Source organism: Fomitiporia mediterranea, assembly GCF_000271605.1.
Source record: "Fomitiporia mediterranea MF3/22 unplaced genomic scaffold FOMMEscaffold_6, whole genome shotgun sequence".
In the NCBI taxonomy this organism is placed as follows: domain Eukaryota; kingdom Fungi; phylum Basidiomycota; class Agaricomycetes; order Hymenochaetales; family Hymenochaetaceae; genus Fomitiporia; species Fomitiporia mediterranea.
The window spans coordinates 2,229,246-2,247,814 of NW_006760391.1; the positions used below are offsets into that span (position 1 = coordinate 2,229,246).

Below are 18,569 nucleotides of genomic sequence, written 5' to 3' on the forward strand. Positions count from 1 at the left end.
ACAATTTGAACTAAATGTTAGCACTTTTTGTCCGTCTTACGAACAAGTGCCGAAGAGTGAACTGGGTACTATCCGGCTTCAGAAGCGGACCAGTCTGATTTCAACGAAGGAATTTTTGGTACAGTGTAAGATTCAGAACATTTCATCGGTATTCCTCCCTTTCTTTCAAAATCACACAACGATCATCTATCAACGTGTCGCACCTAAACCAAGCTTCGAGTGCTTGATTATAGCTGTAATCGGTGCATCAAGACCACCAGATATTCCAATCTTCTCTCCCTCCGACCAACCCATACCAGCCAACATTCGGAAACCAACGTTATTCTCACCAATCCTTGGCGCCGCCTTCCCAACTTCATCGCCCTCTTTGTGTTTCGGTGCGCCGCCCCTCTTACCTCCGTTACCACCACCGGGGTTGCCTGGTCGCGTGAAGCCCCAGTTACCGCCACTACGCAGGATACGCTCAATCTTACGTTCTTTGACACCGACACCAGACCGCGAAGTCTTGATGAGCGTCGTATATCGCGTTTCGCCCTTCCCTTTACTCTGACTCTTCAACCCAAAAGCAGCCGCAATCTCATGTATCATCGCTCTCGACTCCCTATCCATCGGTGGCAACGCCATTGGACTCGTAAGGCTGATATTATCAATATAGCTCCGTATTTGTTGTACGATGACGGTAATATCCGGGCTTGCATTTGACGGAGTCTCGTCTCGTGCCTCTGCAGCGAGTCGACTTGCTTTGAGTAGAGCTTTCCTGCCTTTCTTGCCGCCTTTGTGTTTTGCGAAGGGATCCATGGCGGCTTCGAGACGCGCTGCTGCGCGTTTACGTTTGTTCTCTGCTTTCTTGGCGCGGTCTTTCTCCCAGAGGACGCGGAGCTCGGGTGGGAGGTCTTTACCATAGTCACGTTCTGTGGATTAGATATGTTAGTGAATTGAGTTGAGCAGTGGAATGAGTAAATCTGAACGTACTCTTCTTTGCGGGAGCGACGCTGAAGTCGCCATTGAGAACTGACTTGAACAAAGCTTTTCGTTGTTTCCTATCGGAGTGGAGGATATCATCATTGTCATCTAACAAGTCCTAAATTGGTGAAGCATGAACACAAATCAATTTGTGCACCCAAAATGCAGCGTTGAATCTCACCTGAATATCATTGATATAATCATCATCCGCCTCAGCCCAAGTGAAATTCTCGTCAAAGTCTTCGTCCTCATCTTCGTCCTCCTCATCCTCCTCAGTCTGAGGCTTGTTTCGATCTCGCAATTTCGACATACGTGCGCCAAAGAGACCACTCGAAGAGCCTTCAGCTGCAGAAAAGGCAGTTTCCTTCATCTTCCCTTTGGCTTTAGCGCTTTGCCTTGCTTTCGACAAGCGTGTTTGGAATCTCTGCATGGCCGATTCATCATCATCAGACGAATCGTCGTCTTCGTCGTCTTCGTCAGATTCTGAATCAAAGTCTTCCATATTATCCTCATCACCCACAAGCCCTTCCTCTTCAGCTCGGAGAATTGCTTCAATTTCACTATCCTGTTCTTCACTTCCACTAGACGAGTCTTCGTCCTCTTCATCCTCGAGTCGCAACTTTTCTGCGTCCTCGATGTCGTCAATAGTCGTATATTCCATCCCTGTTTTGCTCATGCTCCCGACAAAGCTCTGCATGGCTTTCATGTCAAGGTCGCCATCGATATCCATACCTTCAAGCCCACTTGAGACACGATCGATCTCAGGATCATCACGTACGGCACGTCCAGGTGCTTCAGAACCAGAATGACCACTTCCCCAGTCAATATCTGAGCCTTCTCGTCTTCCTCGCTTACTACTCCCACCAAACTCATCTTCATGAAGGTGCATTTCCTCAAGCATAGCTCCAAAACTCGTGAATGAAGTGCGCTTCTTCTTTCCATTCTTTCCATTTCGCAGTACAACTCGTGTTTGACGATCACGCTTCGTGAGACGGCGTGCACGAGGTGAGGCTGACTGTTGTCGGTTGATCTCCGCGGCTTTGGAGAGAGCGTCAAAGGAGAACGACATGCCCGCGAATGGCATGCTCGACGATGCTGCTTTCTTCGATGACTGAGGATCTGCGGACGATGACGGTTGTGGGCCACGTATATCCCGAGCATTGGACGAATCCGTATGGCGCTGCGCTGGCATCCTTTTCGAGTCTTTCGTATTCCTCAGAACTTCCGCGGTCGTGGTGACGCTAGGAGTTGCTGGTCCGGAACGTGGGTGGGGTGCATCGTAGACAATAATCTCGTCATCTTCGGGAAGCTGACTTCCGAGAGGCTGTGAACGACTTGAAGATGGCGTATAAACTATCTTTCCCTGAGATTGCGAAGGGCCTGACGGGTTTGCATCCACGACGAACAAGGGTTGTTTGGGACTTTGCACTGCTTCCTCCTCTACCGTGTCCTCGATTCTTATGATAGTATCCTCAGTTGCAGAAACTGATAGACCCTCTGTAATCTGAGAGGATGGATCCACTCCGGTTTCATCTGCTTCAAAGGTTTGCACGTCGTAGGAATGCATGTCCATAGTGTCTCCCGGCTTGATAGATAGGGCTTCCTTTATGGAGTCAAATATACTTTCGCCTTGTCCAAATCCCACAGCTGGCGATTCAGCTGGGATAGCGGATTGAGCCTGAAGAACGGGTGTTTCTTGAGAAGCCGAGACGTCATCCATAAGTTTTCCAAGAGAATTGAAGTCCACAGTCATAATAGGTGCCTCATCCACTTCAGCAAACAGATCAACTTCTGTGTTCTGGAAGAACGCATCTTGTTGAGGCGGCTGTTCTTTGTGACTGAACACTCGCGTGACTTGCTGAGCAGTAGGTACATGGTCCTCGGGTTCTATATATTTATAATGAAATAAGTCAAATGAAGAACATAAGTGGATGAAAGGACAGGGGTTTCTGCTGCGCACCATGAAACTCATGAACTTCAATTAATTCCTCCTCGTGTTGAAAGAGCACTGGAGTCAGCTGCGCAGGTACAAAGTTGATTGGTCTTAGATACGGTCGATCTAATGCTAGCAGTTTAGAGAGTGGCAAGTTTGGATTATACCTTGCGCCGAGGCCTCGCGATGGCCCCCTACCAGCGCCACGGCCGGTAGGTGTAACAGTCCCAGACCAATCTTCACGTCGCGGTGGCGGCGGCGTGCGGTACCCACCCGCGTAAACCTTCAAATTCAATGGAGTGCTTGTACCGCCTCGATACCCACGTCCACGGCCGCGTCCATTGTAGTTTCCACGACCGCGACCTCGAAAGCTGGGTGCAGGCGAGATTGTGCCAGATGTAGGAATATCTATGAGTAACTCAGTCTCGTTCGCATAGATTGCGAAACTATGCAGCGCTAGAGCTGGGCTCATACGCACCGTCTGAGTACTGCTGTATATCCACATCGATCACATCCAGATTTCTGTACACAGGCTGCCCTCCCCTTCCGCCTCTGCCCCTGTAAGGGTATTGCCCTTGTCCTCCAGGCCGCCCTCTGAACGGTGACGAACCGCGGCTGCGTCCACGACTTCGTCCTCCACCGTTCCCCCTAGGAGACATGCTTTCTTATTCTGATCGCTCTGAGATGTTCTACGACTTGCTTCAAAAGTTCGTGACAGAAGTTGCTGGCACACAGTGAAGAGACACGCAGACGCATGTGTGCAAGAGCCATCCACAAAGTTCACTCCGGCTCCGCAACGCCTCAAATTAGCACGTGACTCATACCTTGCTAAAAATTGCTTCTGAGTTCCCAAAGCGAAGGCCTTACTCCTGTGTCACTCGCTGTGCAAACCTTCACTCGCTGTCTCTACTGCAAACCTTTTCCTGCGGAATTTCTGTTGTCGTGCTCTTGTTATGAACACGGACATCTTGTTGAATGCGTGCTTTGGGAACTGAGAATAAATTGCGATGCGCAACTCACCTGCGATGTTGCGCATGCAGCCAGAGTCTCCGATCACAGAGGTTGGACACCAACGAGCCCAGTAAAGATGCCTTCCACAGCCAAGCCACCTTGGTTCTTGATACGTTCTGCATCAGTTACTATATTAGAGTGGACAAAGCCGTATTTGCAACAGGCATGAAACTCAGCGCAAAGCTACTTGAATCAACTCTATGCAACCGCTTGTACAGAATGCATCAACCCCATCTCTATGCAAGAGTCCATCTTTCTTGTCTATGTCCTTTGTTGCTTAAAATATTTTTCATCTTGATGTCTTTTCCTGGCAGTTGTCTAGCGGTACCGCAGGACCGTCTGCTTTAGACAATCCGAGGTAAGCGCCATAACTCAATCAGCGAGTGATAGTTTGATGGGAACTCGTTGCTAACAAGAATGATGTCGCTGATACGGGCCACAATCAAGCGGACGGGTACAAGGAAAGCATCTATCCATCGTTTGTTCTGGGCAGCCCTTGTTTATGTTGGACAGTATCAGGAACTTTCGATTGAGATATACCGGACCCATCTTGAGCGCTGTTGCGTCTCAGGTCCGGCATTTAAAAAATATGACGACTGAGCTTCCAAGTACTTGGATTTGCCACCCGACCTTGGGCAGGGACATTGGCAACGTGATATCTTTGTTGTTGACTTTACTTTGTGCAACGCCTCAACTATGACCATCCTGGATCGGAACACGAAAGTAGCTGGGATATCACTTATGGATGCGTCCTGTGCTGGATTCTATCCTTTTAAGAATTTTGCCTTTCTATACCTGTGAAGCCGCTATAGTTTTGGGAAAGGCCCCATCTTGGTATATCAACCAGGTCTGTTAGGCATGTGCCATTCTTCTAAGCAAAGCCCGGCAACGCTCATTCATATTTTGAGTTAGGATACCTCCCTTGATCTTCTTAAATGGCGGCGGCTTAGCGAACAAAGCATGATGAATTGAAGCCTCGCTATGAAATCAAATCAAATATCGGTATACAATATCTAAAAGAGGATACTTCGTTAACAGCCTGTGCGTCGTGTATCTGTTTAGGTTTATTGACCTAGCATGTCGGGTCGTCATGAAAAGAAAGGAAATGGAAGGAGCGCATAAACCGCGTTGACGACTTGAACAAATTATTTGGGAGCTTCTTCCTGTGATTACTCATGATGCTAATATGCTGATGATAACTCTCTTATTAAACTCATTGTAGGTGTACCGGCCTCGCGTTCGCGTCCATGTCGGACCGACGTCACAAATCGTACGCGCCGAATTGGATTGTCCACCGAGTGAGAAAAACGAAAAACTTTTTGCTGCGGAGTGACTTTTCGGAAGTCCGCTATTCGCATGGAGTAATCCGCCGATCGTTTGAAAATCCTCTTCCGGTCAAGCTCAGGACGTGCGACGCGAATCCGTGCGTGTTTCCTTTGGACGTGTCCCACGACTGGGACGGCCTTGTTCTTCTCATCACAAATCAAACATCAAGAAAATGTTCAACGCCTTCGCTGGAAACTAGCCGAATAGACGTTTTTGATTCCGACGCGGAAGAAACGTTTGTTCTCGCTAGGTTGTGACTCGCAGATTTGTCTCATTCTTCGTCACACTAGTCCCTGCTGTGTTCTGCGCCATGGCTTTGATGTTGATGGCCGGAATGCACAATTTCGTCTTTAATGATGCACTGTAGTCATGATACCCGCACAATCCGCTCCAAATGGTGCAGAGCTACACCAAATCGGGTGCGCGTCGTCGACTGCGCATTACACTGCAGATATGACTTTTATAAACGTGTGGATACCATCCGTCGCATTCACACGGGCGCTCGAGAAGGTTGCACCGCCTGCGCTCCATTTTCTTTTAGATCAAATCATTTCAAACGATGCGGTCAAGAAAGCACCCGTTGGCGATTGGTTGCCCGATGGCTGAGGCGAGGCATTTTCTCACTGCGCGCGTCTGCTGTCCGTTTTACCGGGGCATCCCCGAAAAGCCCTGGCCGTACTTAAGCCGACTAGACCTGGTATCCAACCGTCTTTCAGTGCAAAAGGACACCCCACTCTACCTCACGAATACCCTCTAGTCTAATCGTTTATTCACCCTCCTAAACAAAATGCTTTCCGTCGCTCTCGCTGCTGCCCTCCTCCCAGTCTTCGCTGTGGCAGAAAACGTTTTCACCGTTAACGTCGCACAGGGCGGGCAATTGAACTTCAGTCCGGCCAACGTTGACAATGTCCAGAACGGCGACGTCATCCAGTTTGTCTTCGACGGCCCGTAAGTCATCGTGAATGGACTAGCATTTAGCATCCATTGGCTGAATCTCATGTGATGGTACTTGTAGCAATCACTCTGTGACGCAGTCGACTCTTGCCCAACCTTGCACAGCTCTCCAGGGTGGTTTCAGCAGTGGCTTTTCCACTGCTGCTGGTGAAGTCTGGAACCTCACCATCTCCGACGCCTCAAAGCGTAAGTATTCATGGAGCTTTTACCCGTCCTGAAGTTCCTTACTTATCAGTATTCTTTCTTAGCGATCTGGTACTTCTGCGCACAATCTACTCCTTTAGTCCACTGTGAAAAGGGTATGGTTGGCGCTGTCAATTCCCAGCAGGATGCTTTCAACTCCTTCTCTGCCAACGCGGCTTCTGCCACTGACACGGTAATGAACACATGCCTCCTGGTTCCTTGATCCTCGTGTACTGATTTTCATCGCCCTTTCATCAGCCGAGCCAAAGCGTCAACCTCAGCGGTAGTGGTGCTGCCGCAACTGCTTCCCCCGTCAGCGCCGCTGTCGTTAGTGGAACTGCCCCGGCTGCTTCTGGCTCCGGCGGCTCTAGCGGATCCGGATCCAGCACTGGCAGTGCTGCACCGACCCAGAGCTCGTCCGCTGCGATGCCTTTCGCCGGCCTCGAGGGTGCTGGTGCTGCCGTCCTCGCATTCTTCGGCGCCATGCTCCTCTAAATTTCTGTTTAGTCGATTGTTTGTTACCTCGTTTTAGAAACATACCCCATCGTTACGGTAGATGAGGGGGGTGAGGCGAGGCAAAATTGGCTCGGACAATGTCTGTTTCTTTGGATATTTCTCGCCATGGTTATCTGATGTAGGGTGTATTCTTCCCCTTGGAAAATTTTATAATTATTATTTTCGAACGCTTCGAGGTAGTTATGGCGACAACGTATACGTCTTAATAAAATGACCTGATGAGGTGCATGATGATTGCTTCTTTGAATTTGAATAATAATACAGCTTGGAGTTCAACTACATGAAGGAGAGTATACAAAGGCCATCAACTTCAAAGGGAAGAACGGAGGTAGTACGGGATAGGCTTTAAGGTGTGCGTGCGATTGGAAGTGGAAGGGCAAAGTGGTGATATAGAACGAGGAGTTCCTTTGGAGTGAATGGGTGGCCTGAGAGAAAAGATGTTGAGACAGTATGCATGGGAACGGGTATACTACAAAAGTCAATAACTTGAAAAGAAAACACATGCCCGTCGTTCGGCATGGTAGGGCACGTAACCATGGGAGAAAATAAACGTGAAAGTAGATGATTCAGTCTTCTTCGTCCCACCATCGCTTCACTGCGATGAAATCGTCGGTCGAGAGGCGTCTCCGCCGATCAGCGCGCTGTAAATACCATACGATTCGATCACGGAATAGCTGACACCCATCCAAGAAATGCGGTGGAATCTCGTCACGAACCTGGATTTCAGGATCACAATCTACGAGTACACAGAGGTCAAGGCAAACAAGGATGACACCGAAGCTGTACGCATCTGCCAGTCGCGCATCGGTGCATTCTCCTCGTATAATTTCCGGTGCCGTGAATGGACGTGTCCCACGGTGAATTTGCTCAATTTTTCGACGCTTTGCGTGTAGAGGATGCGCATATAACCTGCCTGAAGTTTTCGTCCGAGCTAGGAACGCAAATGGGTCTGCTGGTGCCGCATCTGGTGCGGCGAACGCTGAGTCCGCGGACACAGATCTGCCAAAGTCTAAGATTTTGATTGTATCGGTCTTGGTAACGTATACATTGAGCAGCGAGAGGTCGCCGTGACTGAGCCCATGTGCATGTAAATGCGAGAGTCCGTCTAGCAGTTGATTGTGGAAGTCGATCTTGCGTTCGCGCGTGAGCTCTGGACGCTCTCGCACAACATCAAGGAGTGTCCGCCCGTCAACAAACTCTAGAACCATTCCTACCCCTTCTAAGCATCCTAAAAAGCCAACGATGTTTCGATGTCGTCCAATAGTGGTATATACACGCAGCTCGGCAAGAAACTGCGTGGTTACATCCGAAGCGTTAGACTGAAGCTCGCCGTTCAATTCTAGCTGCACGACTTCAGGTTTTTTGACAATGCACTTGAAAAGCTCCGAAGTGGAGCCTGTTGCGAAGGGAGTAAGGTATGCCGTTGGGTTGTGTGCGGCAGCGTAAGCTGTTGGTGTTGGAAACGAGAATATAACAGATGGATGCCGGTCTGGCGGATGGAAGACGTGCGGTGAAGTTTCTGGGGATCTTCAAATACTGTTATGTCAGGCCTTCCATTACAAAGATGTCACACAAAGAGTAAAGAAAATGGCGACTCACGGAGACTGCGAGCGACTTCCCGGATCCACGTCTGCAAAAGGTTGCGAAATAACAGGATGCGTGTCGTGTACCACAGCCGTCTCCTCAGACGAGAATGTATGTGTCGTTGCATTTCTATCCCTTGAATCTTCTTCCTCATCCATCTCAACCATCCACCAGTTGCTTTTGCTCGTTAAAGTGACTCGCTTTATGCCCCGTGTCGCGACTGGTGGATGTACTACTGGTGTTGGTGTTCCACTTCGTGGTGTGCAGGCCAGTGATGCTGCAGATGCCGCAGAGGACGCAGCCGACGAGCGTGTATGTCGCACCGGATGCATGCCAGCGATGCTGGTTGGAGAAAAAGGCTTTGTTTGCGCAGGTCAGGGTACTTAGGGTGAGTGTCGGTGTATGCGCCGAGAGCGGCTTTGGGCTAACTAAAAATAGCAGGTCAAGCGTTGCGCACGTGCTTGACGCGTTGTCTTGTGTTTACTTGACCCACTTGCAGACACTCGTCAAGCAGAACAGAAGTGGAATAAGCTCACAACCAAGGAGGAAAGCCTTTGCTTAACATTTGGTTCGTGCGCGTTTTGTGCTCCTGTTGTCCGGTGCGGGTATAAAGCGGCATCTGATCGACCCAAACTTTCTCAGGATATTGGTATTTCGAGGACCAATGGACATCAACGAGTCCGGTAGGCAGTGTCTCGTTTGAAATTATTTCCCGGATTCACTGACATTTATAGCAGATGATTAGTATTTCACAAATGTAACTCAACTCTAGGAGCTTTGTTCATTACTCTCAATTGACCCTCCAACTGGCTCTTATACAAGGTTGTGATATACACAGCACACAGATACAATGCACTGCCGGTGTTCTGACTTCGTTAGTGAAATCCCGTGCATACATATGTCTCCGACCCTTTGTATTACCAGGCCACAATGCAATTGATCCGATGAGGTGATTCCACTCGCCACAGGGTGTACTGGCAAGGCTACTGATGCCAAGTTACGCTTATCATGCACGCACGTTTGCAGCGCCAGGAATACAGTAGCGAGGAACTCATCTATCAAGATACGGGATGGTGGTGTTGCCTAATATTCTCCGGGACAAAGATGCAATTAGCCGACAGTATAACACTGTACTGCACCAACACTGGCGCCCTTTCCCATCTCCCTTTTCTGTGCCAGCACGCATTTCTTTCCCGCTGTCTTGGAGCTTCAGTTACTGCAGGGTACGCTCAGTAATAAATGGCTTCAGATACAACTATCTACTTTGTCGTAGCTGCAGTAGCCATCGTTTTCTTTGTTTCAATTTGTTCAATCCCCATATTTGCCGGTAAACGTCGCAAGCATGGTAAACGGTCTCGACGGCCTCGCTCTTCTAGCCTTGGATCAGATACGACTGTCGACACATGGCGCCGCAGTTCCTCGAGTCAGCGGAGTGATATCGGCGAAGAATATATTGAAAGGATTCGTTGCGAGAGAAGAGCAAGAGAGAATGCTCCTCCCGTCAGTAATGGTAGGAGTTGTGTTTACTCTACAAAGCTGTGACGTCTGATCACCAGTCCAGAGCTACCCTTATATTTTAATGCTGCAGCTTCACCACCAAGTGAGTCGTTGCCAGGATATGAATCTATGATTAGTGAGTAAAACACTGCTTCTATTTGTATTGTAATCCGGTTTTGCCATGCTGACATGCTTTCAATACTGTAAGGACACCCAATCGTACCAGTAGCAGTATCCCCTGCTCCTAATCTACCAGACGTACCGCATACTATACCAATAACCATCTCAAACACCAACCAGGGCAATACAAACAGAGCAGGTCCAAATGCTCAGCAATCCTTGCCTAATCTACCTACAGAGCAAGGCCCGAGCCCTCCTTACACTGATACTGCAGTCAATGCACCACAATCAGCAGCACGCATCCATATTTCCACAGACGTCCAATCAGCAGAATCATCACAAATCACTGTGCTTATGCAACGAATAGACAGTATGTGGGCAGCAATTGCACGTTTGCAACAGACACAAGTTGAAAGAACAGCAGCATCTGCTCCTGCCCCAGTGTATCGAAGCAGCGAAATCAGCTCCCCATTACCGGAATACGCTTCCGTCGACGATGCGTTTGTGGAAGAAGGGAGTACGCCCCGGCCGCGATAGCTACGTGACAACAACAACACTGTTGTTGCTCTGTGTACGCCTTTTCATTGGACCTTGCTTTCATTTTAGAAGGATCTGTTATTTTTTTTACTTTGTCTACACATAATTAATTTCATACCCTCCCCCCTACTTTCCAATTTTCCAATCTTTCAGTAAACACATGCAAGCATAATACCATAGGCCCACTTCTGGCCATCAATCCTTCCTGTAGATGCACAATAGAACTTATCCAAATCCGCTTCTGAACACGATTTCTCATTACAGAGTGACATTTACGGCCGCATTACTGTCCTACTTACTCCTCAGAAGAAAGGAGGTGTCTGTGGTCTGGACCATTGACTGCTCAATTATACACAAGAATTACTCTGCTATTTAATGGGAGAGACAAAGAAAGGAAGAACCAAAAGAAGAAATCCTACCCTACATAAGTATGCATGTAAACTACAACTGTTGCTCCTAAGGGTAGAGTCTACGAGGGTATTATGCAAATCATGATAACAAAAATTATGTGTGAAATTATATGTGATAAAATGAAATAGATTGTCAAGGTTACTCAGAGCACTGTAAAGTAGAGTGGAGAAGTAGAAACAAGAACAAATGCCCAAGAGCCCCAAAACAGATGACAGTGAAATTAAAGGGTGTAAATACAGGATGGGCGGTATTACACTAATCGGTGTAGTGGAGGAAATTAGGTAAAAAGATTTCTAATGAGCAGAAACGAAGTTACGTGTGTATTGCGGCATTTTGGGACCTGGGCTAACTAAAAATAGTATGTTTAGCTATGTGCACGTGATTGAAACACATTGTCTTGTTTTTACTCGACCCTTTTGCAGACAGCACTTGTTGCACAAACAGAGCTCAGAGTATGCTCAAAACCAAAATCGAGCGTTTTTGTTCAACTTGCCTTGTGAGTGTTTTGCACTCCTGTGGTCCTGTACAAATATAATGTATAAACAGTCTTCACTGAGTGCTCAACACAGCTCTGGCTGGTTGGTATTTGAAGGACCAAAGGGCGTTGATGGGTCCAACAAATAGAATCCTATTCGGAAGTATTGCAACTGATCTGTTCAGGTAGTTACAGTTGCTGTTGTGTTTACAGACAAGCTACTGATGTGGATCATGCACAGAGTACATTTTCAGTCAGAAGTCATAGATACAGTATAGTGAGTATTTATCTATCTATCATTGTATCAAGTTGTAGATTTATGCTACCCGATATTTCCCATGCATTACACATATATGTCTGCAACAATACTTACAGATTGTTACCGCCACTTTATTCCGTATCCTCCTCAGTATCAGCACTCGTTTCTTTCCTGTAACACTGGACCTTCAGCCACTACGAAGTATTCCAGAAGAATAAATGAATTCTGATACAAGTGTCTTCTTAATTGTTGCTGGTTCATTCCTCTTTTTCTGTTTTCTTGCCGCTATTATCGCATATCTCCAAGGGCGCCAAAAGCGTGGCAAACGACTTCGCTCTTCCAGCTTTGGATCAGACACAACTGAAGGAAGAGGGAGGGGAAAGGACTCGGAGACTGCTCTTCCTGCCAGCAACAGAAGCCGCCACATTGCTCAACAAAGCTGTGAACGTCTCGTTACCAGTCCAGACTTGGAGGTACCCTCAGACTATGTGAACACTGTACCACCAAGCAACTCTCCGATTGGTGAGTGAACTATTGCTTGCCTTTTGACTCGTGTCTGTTTTTTTTTTGCTTAGGTCTTGCTAACATACTTTCGTCCTTTTAGTTGCATCAGTCATGCCTCCCACTGTGAATCACCCAGAATCACTCCATCAAGTACCATCTATTTCCCCAATCACCAATCAGGACGATGACAACATACGTTCAGATTCTCAGCACTTCCTGTCCTCTCTCGCTGCTCCTAGAGGACAAGATCTTCCTCTTGCCGATATTACGGTCAATACTCCACACTTGGCAGTACACAGAGATATCCAACTGCCAGAATCAGCACAGATTAATGCCATTATGCAGCAAATAGACAACATGTGGGCTGCAATTGCGCGTTTACGCCAGTCGCATCTTGAGCGGACAGCAGCTTCTGCTCCGGTTTCAACGGATCGAAGAAGCGAAATCAGTTCCTCGTTACCAGATTATGCCTCCGTCGAGGACCCGTTTGCTGAATAAGGGAGAACAACACCTCGAATGCAATAGCTACACAACCACAATACTTTCTTGAAATCCAGCATACACGTTTCTATTGGATTACTGTGATCATGCTCCTGTAATTTATCTCAACCCTACATTTTGCAGAGATTCAATAGCTCTACAGTCCTCAACTTATCATTGTGCTTTTATTCCCTTCGATTCCCTCCGCGTAGTCTTCCAGTCTCTCAGTCAATCTCATCCGACCATACCATTCTGCGGACCTTATTCATGTACATTCACAATGGAATCCATCGAAATTCGCTTCCGAACACGATTTCTTGATACAGAATAATATTTACGGCCGCATTACTATCCCATTTGCTTCTAAGAAAGACCAAAAAGTCTAACGTCTAGGTCACCGCCTTCCCAATTTCGCACAGGAATTCCCTTGCTATTCATAGTACAAACATTCGAACACACGGACGAAGAAAGGAAGAACCGAAATAAATCATAATTCTCATTACCAATTCGTAAACGTTCGACAAAACAATCAGGATAAAAAAAGAGAGTCCATAGCGGAGATACTCCGCGGAAGGGAAAATCCTACCCTACTTAAGTTTGTGTGCGTAAACTACAGTTGTTACTCCTGAAAGTGGAGTCTAAGTGGGTATTATGTATGTAAATTGTAAGCGGAGTCGTGCAGAAAACAAGATTAGGAGTGTGATAAAATGAAGTAGATTGACAAGCTTAAGGTTGTCCAAAGCGCAGTGTACGAAGGGGGAAAAGGTTCTGCAGAAAACAAATGCCCAAATGTCCCAAAATAAAAGACAGTGAAATCAAAGGGTGCAGTAAAGACAGGACGGGCGGTATGACACCAAGCCCGGAGAAGCGGAAGTCATTAAATGATAAAGTTCCTCATGAACAGAATCGAAAGTCCAAAAAATCAATCCGGCAGTCCATGAAAATCAAAAGTAGAAAATGGTTCATGACATAAACGAAGTCAAAGCAACTGTCAATGTGGGTATTAACCAGAAAAACAATAGTCCTTGAAGTCCAGAAGTAGAGGCAAAGTGTATCGAAGATGCGGCACTGTCTTTACTGTTTCTAGCTGTTGGTTGGGATGGATCCGAGCCACTGGCGGATCCGGTTGATGGGAGGTCGACGACTGCGGTGGTCGTCTGTGTCTCAATCTTTCCTGACCCAATCATTACCTGCACGCCGACCGAGGGAACGCCGTTAACGACGACAAAAATCACTAGATCACGATGGGAAGTGTTTGGTTACGATAGGCAAGACGAGTTACAAAATAAGAGGAACAACACTTACGTGCTGGTCCTGGGGCAAATATAGCCGGATTGGGCGGCATCTGGCTCACATGCAACACTGCGCTTCCATCAGAGTTGATCGTGTACGTATTGTCCAACTGTAGGAATCGTTGGCCCATACTGAGCGCATGCGTAGAGAAGCCCGGACGGATAACAATGACCGTCGTACTCTTCAAGTTGTCCGTCGACCCTGATAAATCATCCTTCGACAGAGTCACGTTGAAATACGGACCACCATACGCGAGCGTCGTAGGCAGTCCCTGTGGCTGAGGACGTCGTTCATTGAAATACGAAGGGTAGAAACGTTCGACACGGTACTCCGTCGGATACTTTATGCCTGGTCCAACATTGTAGTCCGCGTTCGGGTTCGATCCAGTGACAATCACGGACCCATCGGGGATAAGTATACCGGATGAATGGTACATGCGCGGAATGGTGGTCGATTGCAATCCCTGCTTCGACCAACGCGATCCAGCAGCACCACTGGGATCGTACAAGGCAGGAGTCAAGACTGGGTTGTCCGCATACGACTGGCCAACTGCCCATGAATCATTACCATAGCCAGCAACACCGGTCATTGCACCATTGAATGCCAGAATCTTGCCTGTAGGGAGCAGGACCATGCTTGTCATACTCCGTCCCTCCGGCAGCGGATCATCCTGGGAGTATGATCCCGAAGCATCCGGCGTGAGCTTGACGCAGGAATCTGACGCAGGGAATACGGCAATGTTCCAGTCAGTCGTCCATTGACTCGGTTGGAGCTTGGTTCCGCCACAGAACAGAACAGTTGCGGTGTAATTATTCGCCGCTGTGAGGGGAAGCATCACCGTCCCAGCGCTTGCCGGATATGTTCTCACCGCATCTATCAAATTCAAAAGTGCAAAGATGATTGCCGTAAATAGAACGCTCCCATAACGGCAACGCAAATAGAAACAAACCTGGAACATCGTCAAGCTGTGTTTCCTTTCCCGTCTTGTAGTCTAGGATATCTAGTACCCAGGGCACATACATCAGGTATCCATCTCGAGTTACGAAATAGACGAATAAACTCACAGGTCGCCCAATTCAGCTGAATAAGGAGATTTCCTGAGGGCAGGAGGAAAGTAATCGGATAAAGATTCGCGGGGAGGGTTGTGGTGAGGATATCCGTGGTGATAGGGTCGCCGCGCGACGGGAAGAACTCGTACGTAGGGTTATTGTTGCCCACACTGTTTACGAATCCACCCGTCATATCGCCACCGATCTAATTCCACACCCGAAAATGATACATCCGAATCAGTCAACGTGTTTCAGAACATTATTTGGAATGTGGCGGCTCACGATGAAGATGCTTCCGTCCTCCAGAGTCTCTCTGGGGTGCAAACAAGCCGGAATCAGTTTCATAACTGTGCAAAATACCAAATGGGACTACGAACAGTGAAGGGTACCATCTCCGAGTGGTCATGGCATTATCCGAGTGAACAATCCAGTTGCAGGTTCCGTCGTCACAGGGGTCAAGAAGTCTAATTAAAGTGGATAGAGAAGCAGGAATGTATGTAAGTCTAAAAATGTAAAGGACGTGAGGGTTCAGCATTGCAACGCACCGTAGAGACTGTCCACCATCGGGATCGTCGTATGGCGGACCACCGTTCTGACTGTTTGCAGTCAAACCTTAGAGGTAAACCTTGGTGAGTAACGGACGATCGGAATGAGCAGGGAACATATGCACCTCCCCAAGTTACTGCCTGATTACCTCCGGCGTTAACCCAAGTACCATTTCCCAATACATTACCTCCCTGAATAGAACACATTCGGGATTAAATATAGACACAGAATCAAGCACAACGTACTGCGCAGAAGGAGTTAGTGACCGCGTCCATTGCTCTCCCTGTGTCATCATCTATCGAGTATTCTGGCCAGCAAAGTTAGAAATGATAATCATCATCGAATAAGATCCACTAGAACATACCGGAAGCCCAAGCAGGATGGCCATTAATTTGAGTGGGATTGTTCTCTACTTTGTCGACAATATACAGTTTCTTCAGTGTACCAAGGAACATCTATACGAAGAGCAATGAACATAGCATCTCGCTTCGAGCTTTGCGGAAAGAAAGCACACGAACCTGCTGAGCGCTAACAATAGAATTCCCAACAACGTTATACGTGCCAGGTGTCCCGGAGCGTTGAGGTTGGCCAGGAGCGGATTGAGTGGGAATCTGAGCCCATGCTAGCTGAGCACTGGCAACTAAGCACGCGACAAGGGCTGCTTTGCTCCTGCGCTCTTGGGCGGTGGAGGAGGAGAGTACCATGGCACAATATGACTTACGGCTTTAGCAAGCAAAGCAAGGCCGTTTAGGGAGACGGGACGGAGAGGGTGCCAAGAGGGAGGAGGGGATAGAAAAGGGAGTGGCAAGGAAACCTGGTGAGGCAACTGACATGGACGCATTTTTAATTGACCTGGGAGGTGATTGTATTTTCGATCGTGTGGCGGTCACAACGCGCCGAAACCAAATGCAATGGAAAACGTAAGCGAGCATAAGTGCGCCTCCAACTGCTCTTTTGGCGCTAGCGGCAACTCCCTCTCCCCACATCTCCCAGATCTCTCTCCCAGCGTTCGGCCAGCACCCGGCATGTACCCGTCTTGATGCGGTGCATAATGCTCCGATGGCTAACTCTGTGGACCTCATACTCACCCAAGTCGTCCTCCTATCCCCTCAAAGCTGTTTCAAACAGAGGACAGGAATATTATGGAGGGCAATAACATGGCCAAGACAGGTCCCTCAGGAACACAGTTAATGGGACGATCGCCGTCCGGTGCACGGAGGACATTGGACAGCTTCTGATCGACGTCGGTTACCATCTTGGTCAAGTCTATTACCAAATACAGACATACAACTTCCGACGCTCCCTTGCGACGAGAAACACATGTCGCGCAGAAAACGCTCGTTTCCTGTCAAACCCAAGTCATAGACGCAGGGACAACCACCCGCTCTAACAACACTGTTAAGTATCCGCGAGCCCATCATGAACACTTCTCATAAATAGATGAGCGTCTGGGAAGGCGAAAGCAGTCTCGGACTAAGGACTACCCTTCCCCTATACGCGATACTAGTCATGCCAAACGATAGCGGGCGCAGTTCGCCGTGAACGTTTGAATGTAATCTGCCATCCCGAACAGAGACTTGTCTTACTTACAAATTCGGCTCTCCTATCTTCCATTATTTAAATCAAATTCGGAGAGCGGTTCCGGTCAAACGAAAGTGGCGCTCGGCTATGCTCACCTCGATTCCGAGCATGGCGGAAAGAGGGCGGTCCATACGTTCATGGCATGTGTAACTTTCCGCGTATCCAGTTCGACATCGATAGCAGATACGACGATCAAAGCAGAAGTACCGCTCCGGATTCGTAGGACTTCATATAGTGCTTTCGCTCTATTCTCGTTCTCTGGTCGGACTTAACCTTTAGAATTGCTGGTTCTTATTTCTTGTCTCGCTAAAAATAGCTGAGCTGCGGAGTGGCGACCATCATTTTTTATTCTAATTTAGCGCTGCGACACGGTCTTCATCCCCGCTCAACCGGCATGACATCACAAACTCGCGACGGGATATCAAGAATCCACCTGAACAATCGTAACATACGCGATTTCGTATGCTCCGTCTTTGTGACACACAATCCTATAGACTCTTGGCTGGCAGAAACCGTTGCATGAGTACCAGTCTTCTTTATGATCAATCCTAGTGAAAGTGAGCGCTTATCAGTCAAACAATCCAATATAACATATGGGCGCGTTTGAGCGTTTGCATCTTCCTGGCATATAAACATCCACACTCAACCGCAGGTGGAAAATCATTCATACGTCCAACCGTGAACGAAAGGCATACGCTGTTCATATTCTTCATTTCTCTTAATGTCGATCATGACAGATCACTGAAAGTCGCCGCACATAGGCCTCGTGTTCGTCATGAGTCTTCAGCAGTCAACAACGTGCATCACTGTATGCCTGGACGACTTCGGCGCTTGCGGAACTGCATAAAGCATGAAGGTAATAGTCTCCGGCTGTGTCTTCATAGTCCTCACAGCCAGAAAAGTCAGTTGTACTCGTTGGTCTGCTGATTCCACGACCAACGCTTTACTTCGCCCGTGTTGCATACCTTATGCTCTGACCTATGACACAACCTTAATGTGGTAAGCTGTGTTGACCTATACTGCACTCGGTGGCTGTATCCTAAACCCATTTTCGTCTGGCACTGATAGGCACAATGAAAAACATGGCATTGTACCTATGTGTTCCAGAAAGTGTCAGTCATTGACTGCCTGTGTTCATAAATGCAGTTTAGGTATAGGTACCTTGTAGAATAGAACAGCTGTCTCTCTTTTTCTCTTCCCTTGTCCCCATCATCTACTCGCCAGGTTCTCTCAGGTCGAAATGGCTGATAGACACGTCCACTGGGCTACCAATGCAGGATTCAAAAACTGACAACATTAACTGCCTTGTCCCTCTTCATCAAAAAAGCCTTCCCTTCTTCTCGAGGG

At 47.9% G+C, this 18,569-nt stretch overlaps 6 protein-coding genes across 6 annotated transcripts; 3 read left to right on the plus strand and 3 right to left on the minus strand.

Annotated features, from left to right (window-relative positions):
• Nucleotides 1-158: 158 nt before the first annotated feature.
• On the minus strand, nt 159-3,555 carry FOMMEDRAFT_146750 (uncharacterized protein; the record flags this gene model as incomplete). The annotated part of the gene is made up of 5 exons (XM_007266678.1): nt 159-911; nt 973-1,081; nt 1,145-2,850; nt 2,924-3,304; nt 3,375-3,555. 5 exons carry the CDS (start codon nt 3,553-3,555, stop codon nt 190-192), a joined length of 3,099 nt encoding a protein of 1,032 aa, XP_007266740.1. The 3' UTR covers nt 159-189.
• Nucleotides 3,556-3,777: 222 nt separating this feature from the next.
• On the plus strand, nt 3,778-7,139 carry FOMMEDRAFT_20202 (uncharacterized protein). The gene is made up of 5 exons (XM_007266679.1): nt 3,778-4,754; nt 4,820-6,181; nt 6,249-6,373; nt 6,436-6,563; nt 6,629-7,139. Exons 2-5 carry the CDS (start codon nt 6,021-6,023, stop codon nt 6,863-6,865), a joined length of 651 nt encoding a protein of 216 aa, XP_007266741.1. The 5' UTR covers nt 3,778-4,754; nt 4,820-6,020; the 3' UTR covers nt 6,866-7,139.
• Nucleotides 7,140-7,236: 97 nt separating this feature from the next.
• FOMMEDRAFT_146752 (kinase-like protein) lies at nt 7,237-8,802 on the minus strand (the record flags this gene model as incomplete). Its single annotated transcript, XM_007266680.1, has 2 exons — nt 7,237-8,413; nt 8,486-8,802. 2 exons carry the CDS (start codon nt 8,800-8,802, stop codon nt 7,453-7,455), a joined length of 1,278 nt encoding a protein of 425 aa, XP_007266742.1. The 3' UTR covers nt 7,237-7,452.
• Nucleotides 8,803-9,812: 1,010 nt separating this feature from the next.
• Nucleotides 9,813-10,624, plus strand: FOMMEDRAFT_156393 (uncharacterized protein; the record flags this gene model as incomplete). Its single annotated transcript, XM_007266681.1, has 3 exons — nt 9,813-9,970; nt 10,027-10,103; nt 10,176-10,624. The coding sequence occupies 3 exons, from the start codon at nt 9,813-9,815 to the stop codon at nt 10,622-10,624; spliced, it is 684 nt and encodes a 227-aa protein (XP_007266743.1).
• Nucleotides 10,625-11,221: 597 nt separating this feature from the next.
• FOMMEDRAFT_28630 (uncharacterized protein) lies at nt 11,222-12,771 on the plus strand (the record flags this gene model as incomplete). The annotated part of the gene is made up of 7 exons (XM_007266682.1): nt 11,222-11,316; nt 11,458-11,531; nt 11,605-11,695; nt 11,724-11,787; nt 11,886-11,970; nt 12,076-12,291; nt 12,374-12,771. 7 exons carry the CDS (start codon nt 11,222-11,224, stop codon nt 12,769-12,771), a joined length of 1,023 nt encoding a protein of 340 aa, XP_007266744.1.
• A 631-nt stretch (nt 12,772-13,402) lies between these two features.
• Nucleotides 13,403-16,688, minus strand: FOMMEDRAFT_168117 (glyoxal oxidase). Its single transcript, XM_007266683.1, has 11 exons — nt 16,160-16,688; nt 16,006-16,096; nt 15,887-15,948; nt 15,766-15,832; nt 15,641-15,707; nt 15,473-15,559; nt 15,378-15,408; nt 15,111-15,300; nt 14,996-15,046; nt 14,059-14,919; nt 13,403-13,987 (listed from the first exon to the last, which is right to left on the minus strand). The coding sequence occupies exons 1-11, from the start codon at nt 16,343-16,345 to the stop codon at nt 13,716-13,718; spliced, it is 1,965 nt and encodes a 654-aa protein (XP_007266745.1). The 5' UTR covers nt 16,346-16,688; the 3' UTR covers nt 13,403-13,715.
• Nucleotides 16,689-18,569: the final 1,881 nt, after the last annotated feature.

Bases quoted from the DNA above. Each gene is read 5' to 3' on its own strand.
- FOMMEDRAFT_20202 (XM_007266679.1), top strand. From the start codon at position 6,021: ATGCTTTCCGTCGCTCTCGCTGCTGCCCTCCTCCCAGTCTTCGCTGTG. The intron at 6,182-6,248 runs GTAAGTCATCGT...TGGTACTTGTAG, and splicing joins CAGTTTGTCTTCGACGGCCC to CAATCACTCTGTGACGCAGT. The intron at 6,374-6,435 runs GTAAGTATTCAT...ATTCTTTCTTAG, and splicing joins CATCTCCGACGCCTCAAAGC to CGATCTGGTACTTCTGCGCA.
- FOMMEDRAFT_168117 (XM_007266683.1), bottom strand. From the start codon at position 16,345: ATGGTACTCTCCTCCTCCACCGCCCAAGAGCGCAGGAGCAAAGCAGCC. The intron at 15,301-15,377 runs GTGAGCCGCCAC...GTGTGGAATTAG, and splicing joins AGGACGGAAGCATCTTCATC to ATCGGTGGCGATATGACGGG. The intron at 14,920-14,995 runs GTTTGTTTCTAT...TGAATTTGATAG, and splicing joins ACAGCTTGACGATGTTCCAG to ATGCGGTGAGAACATATCCG.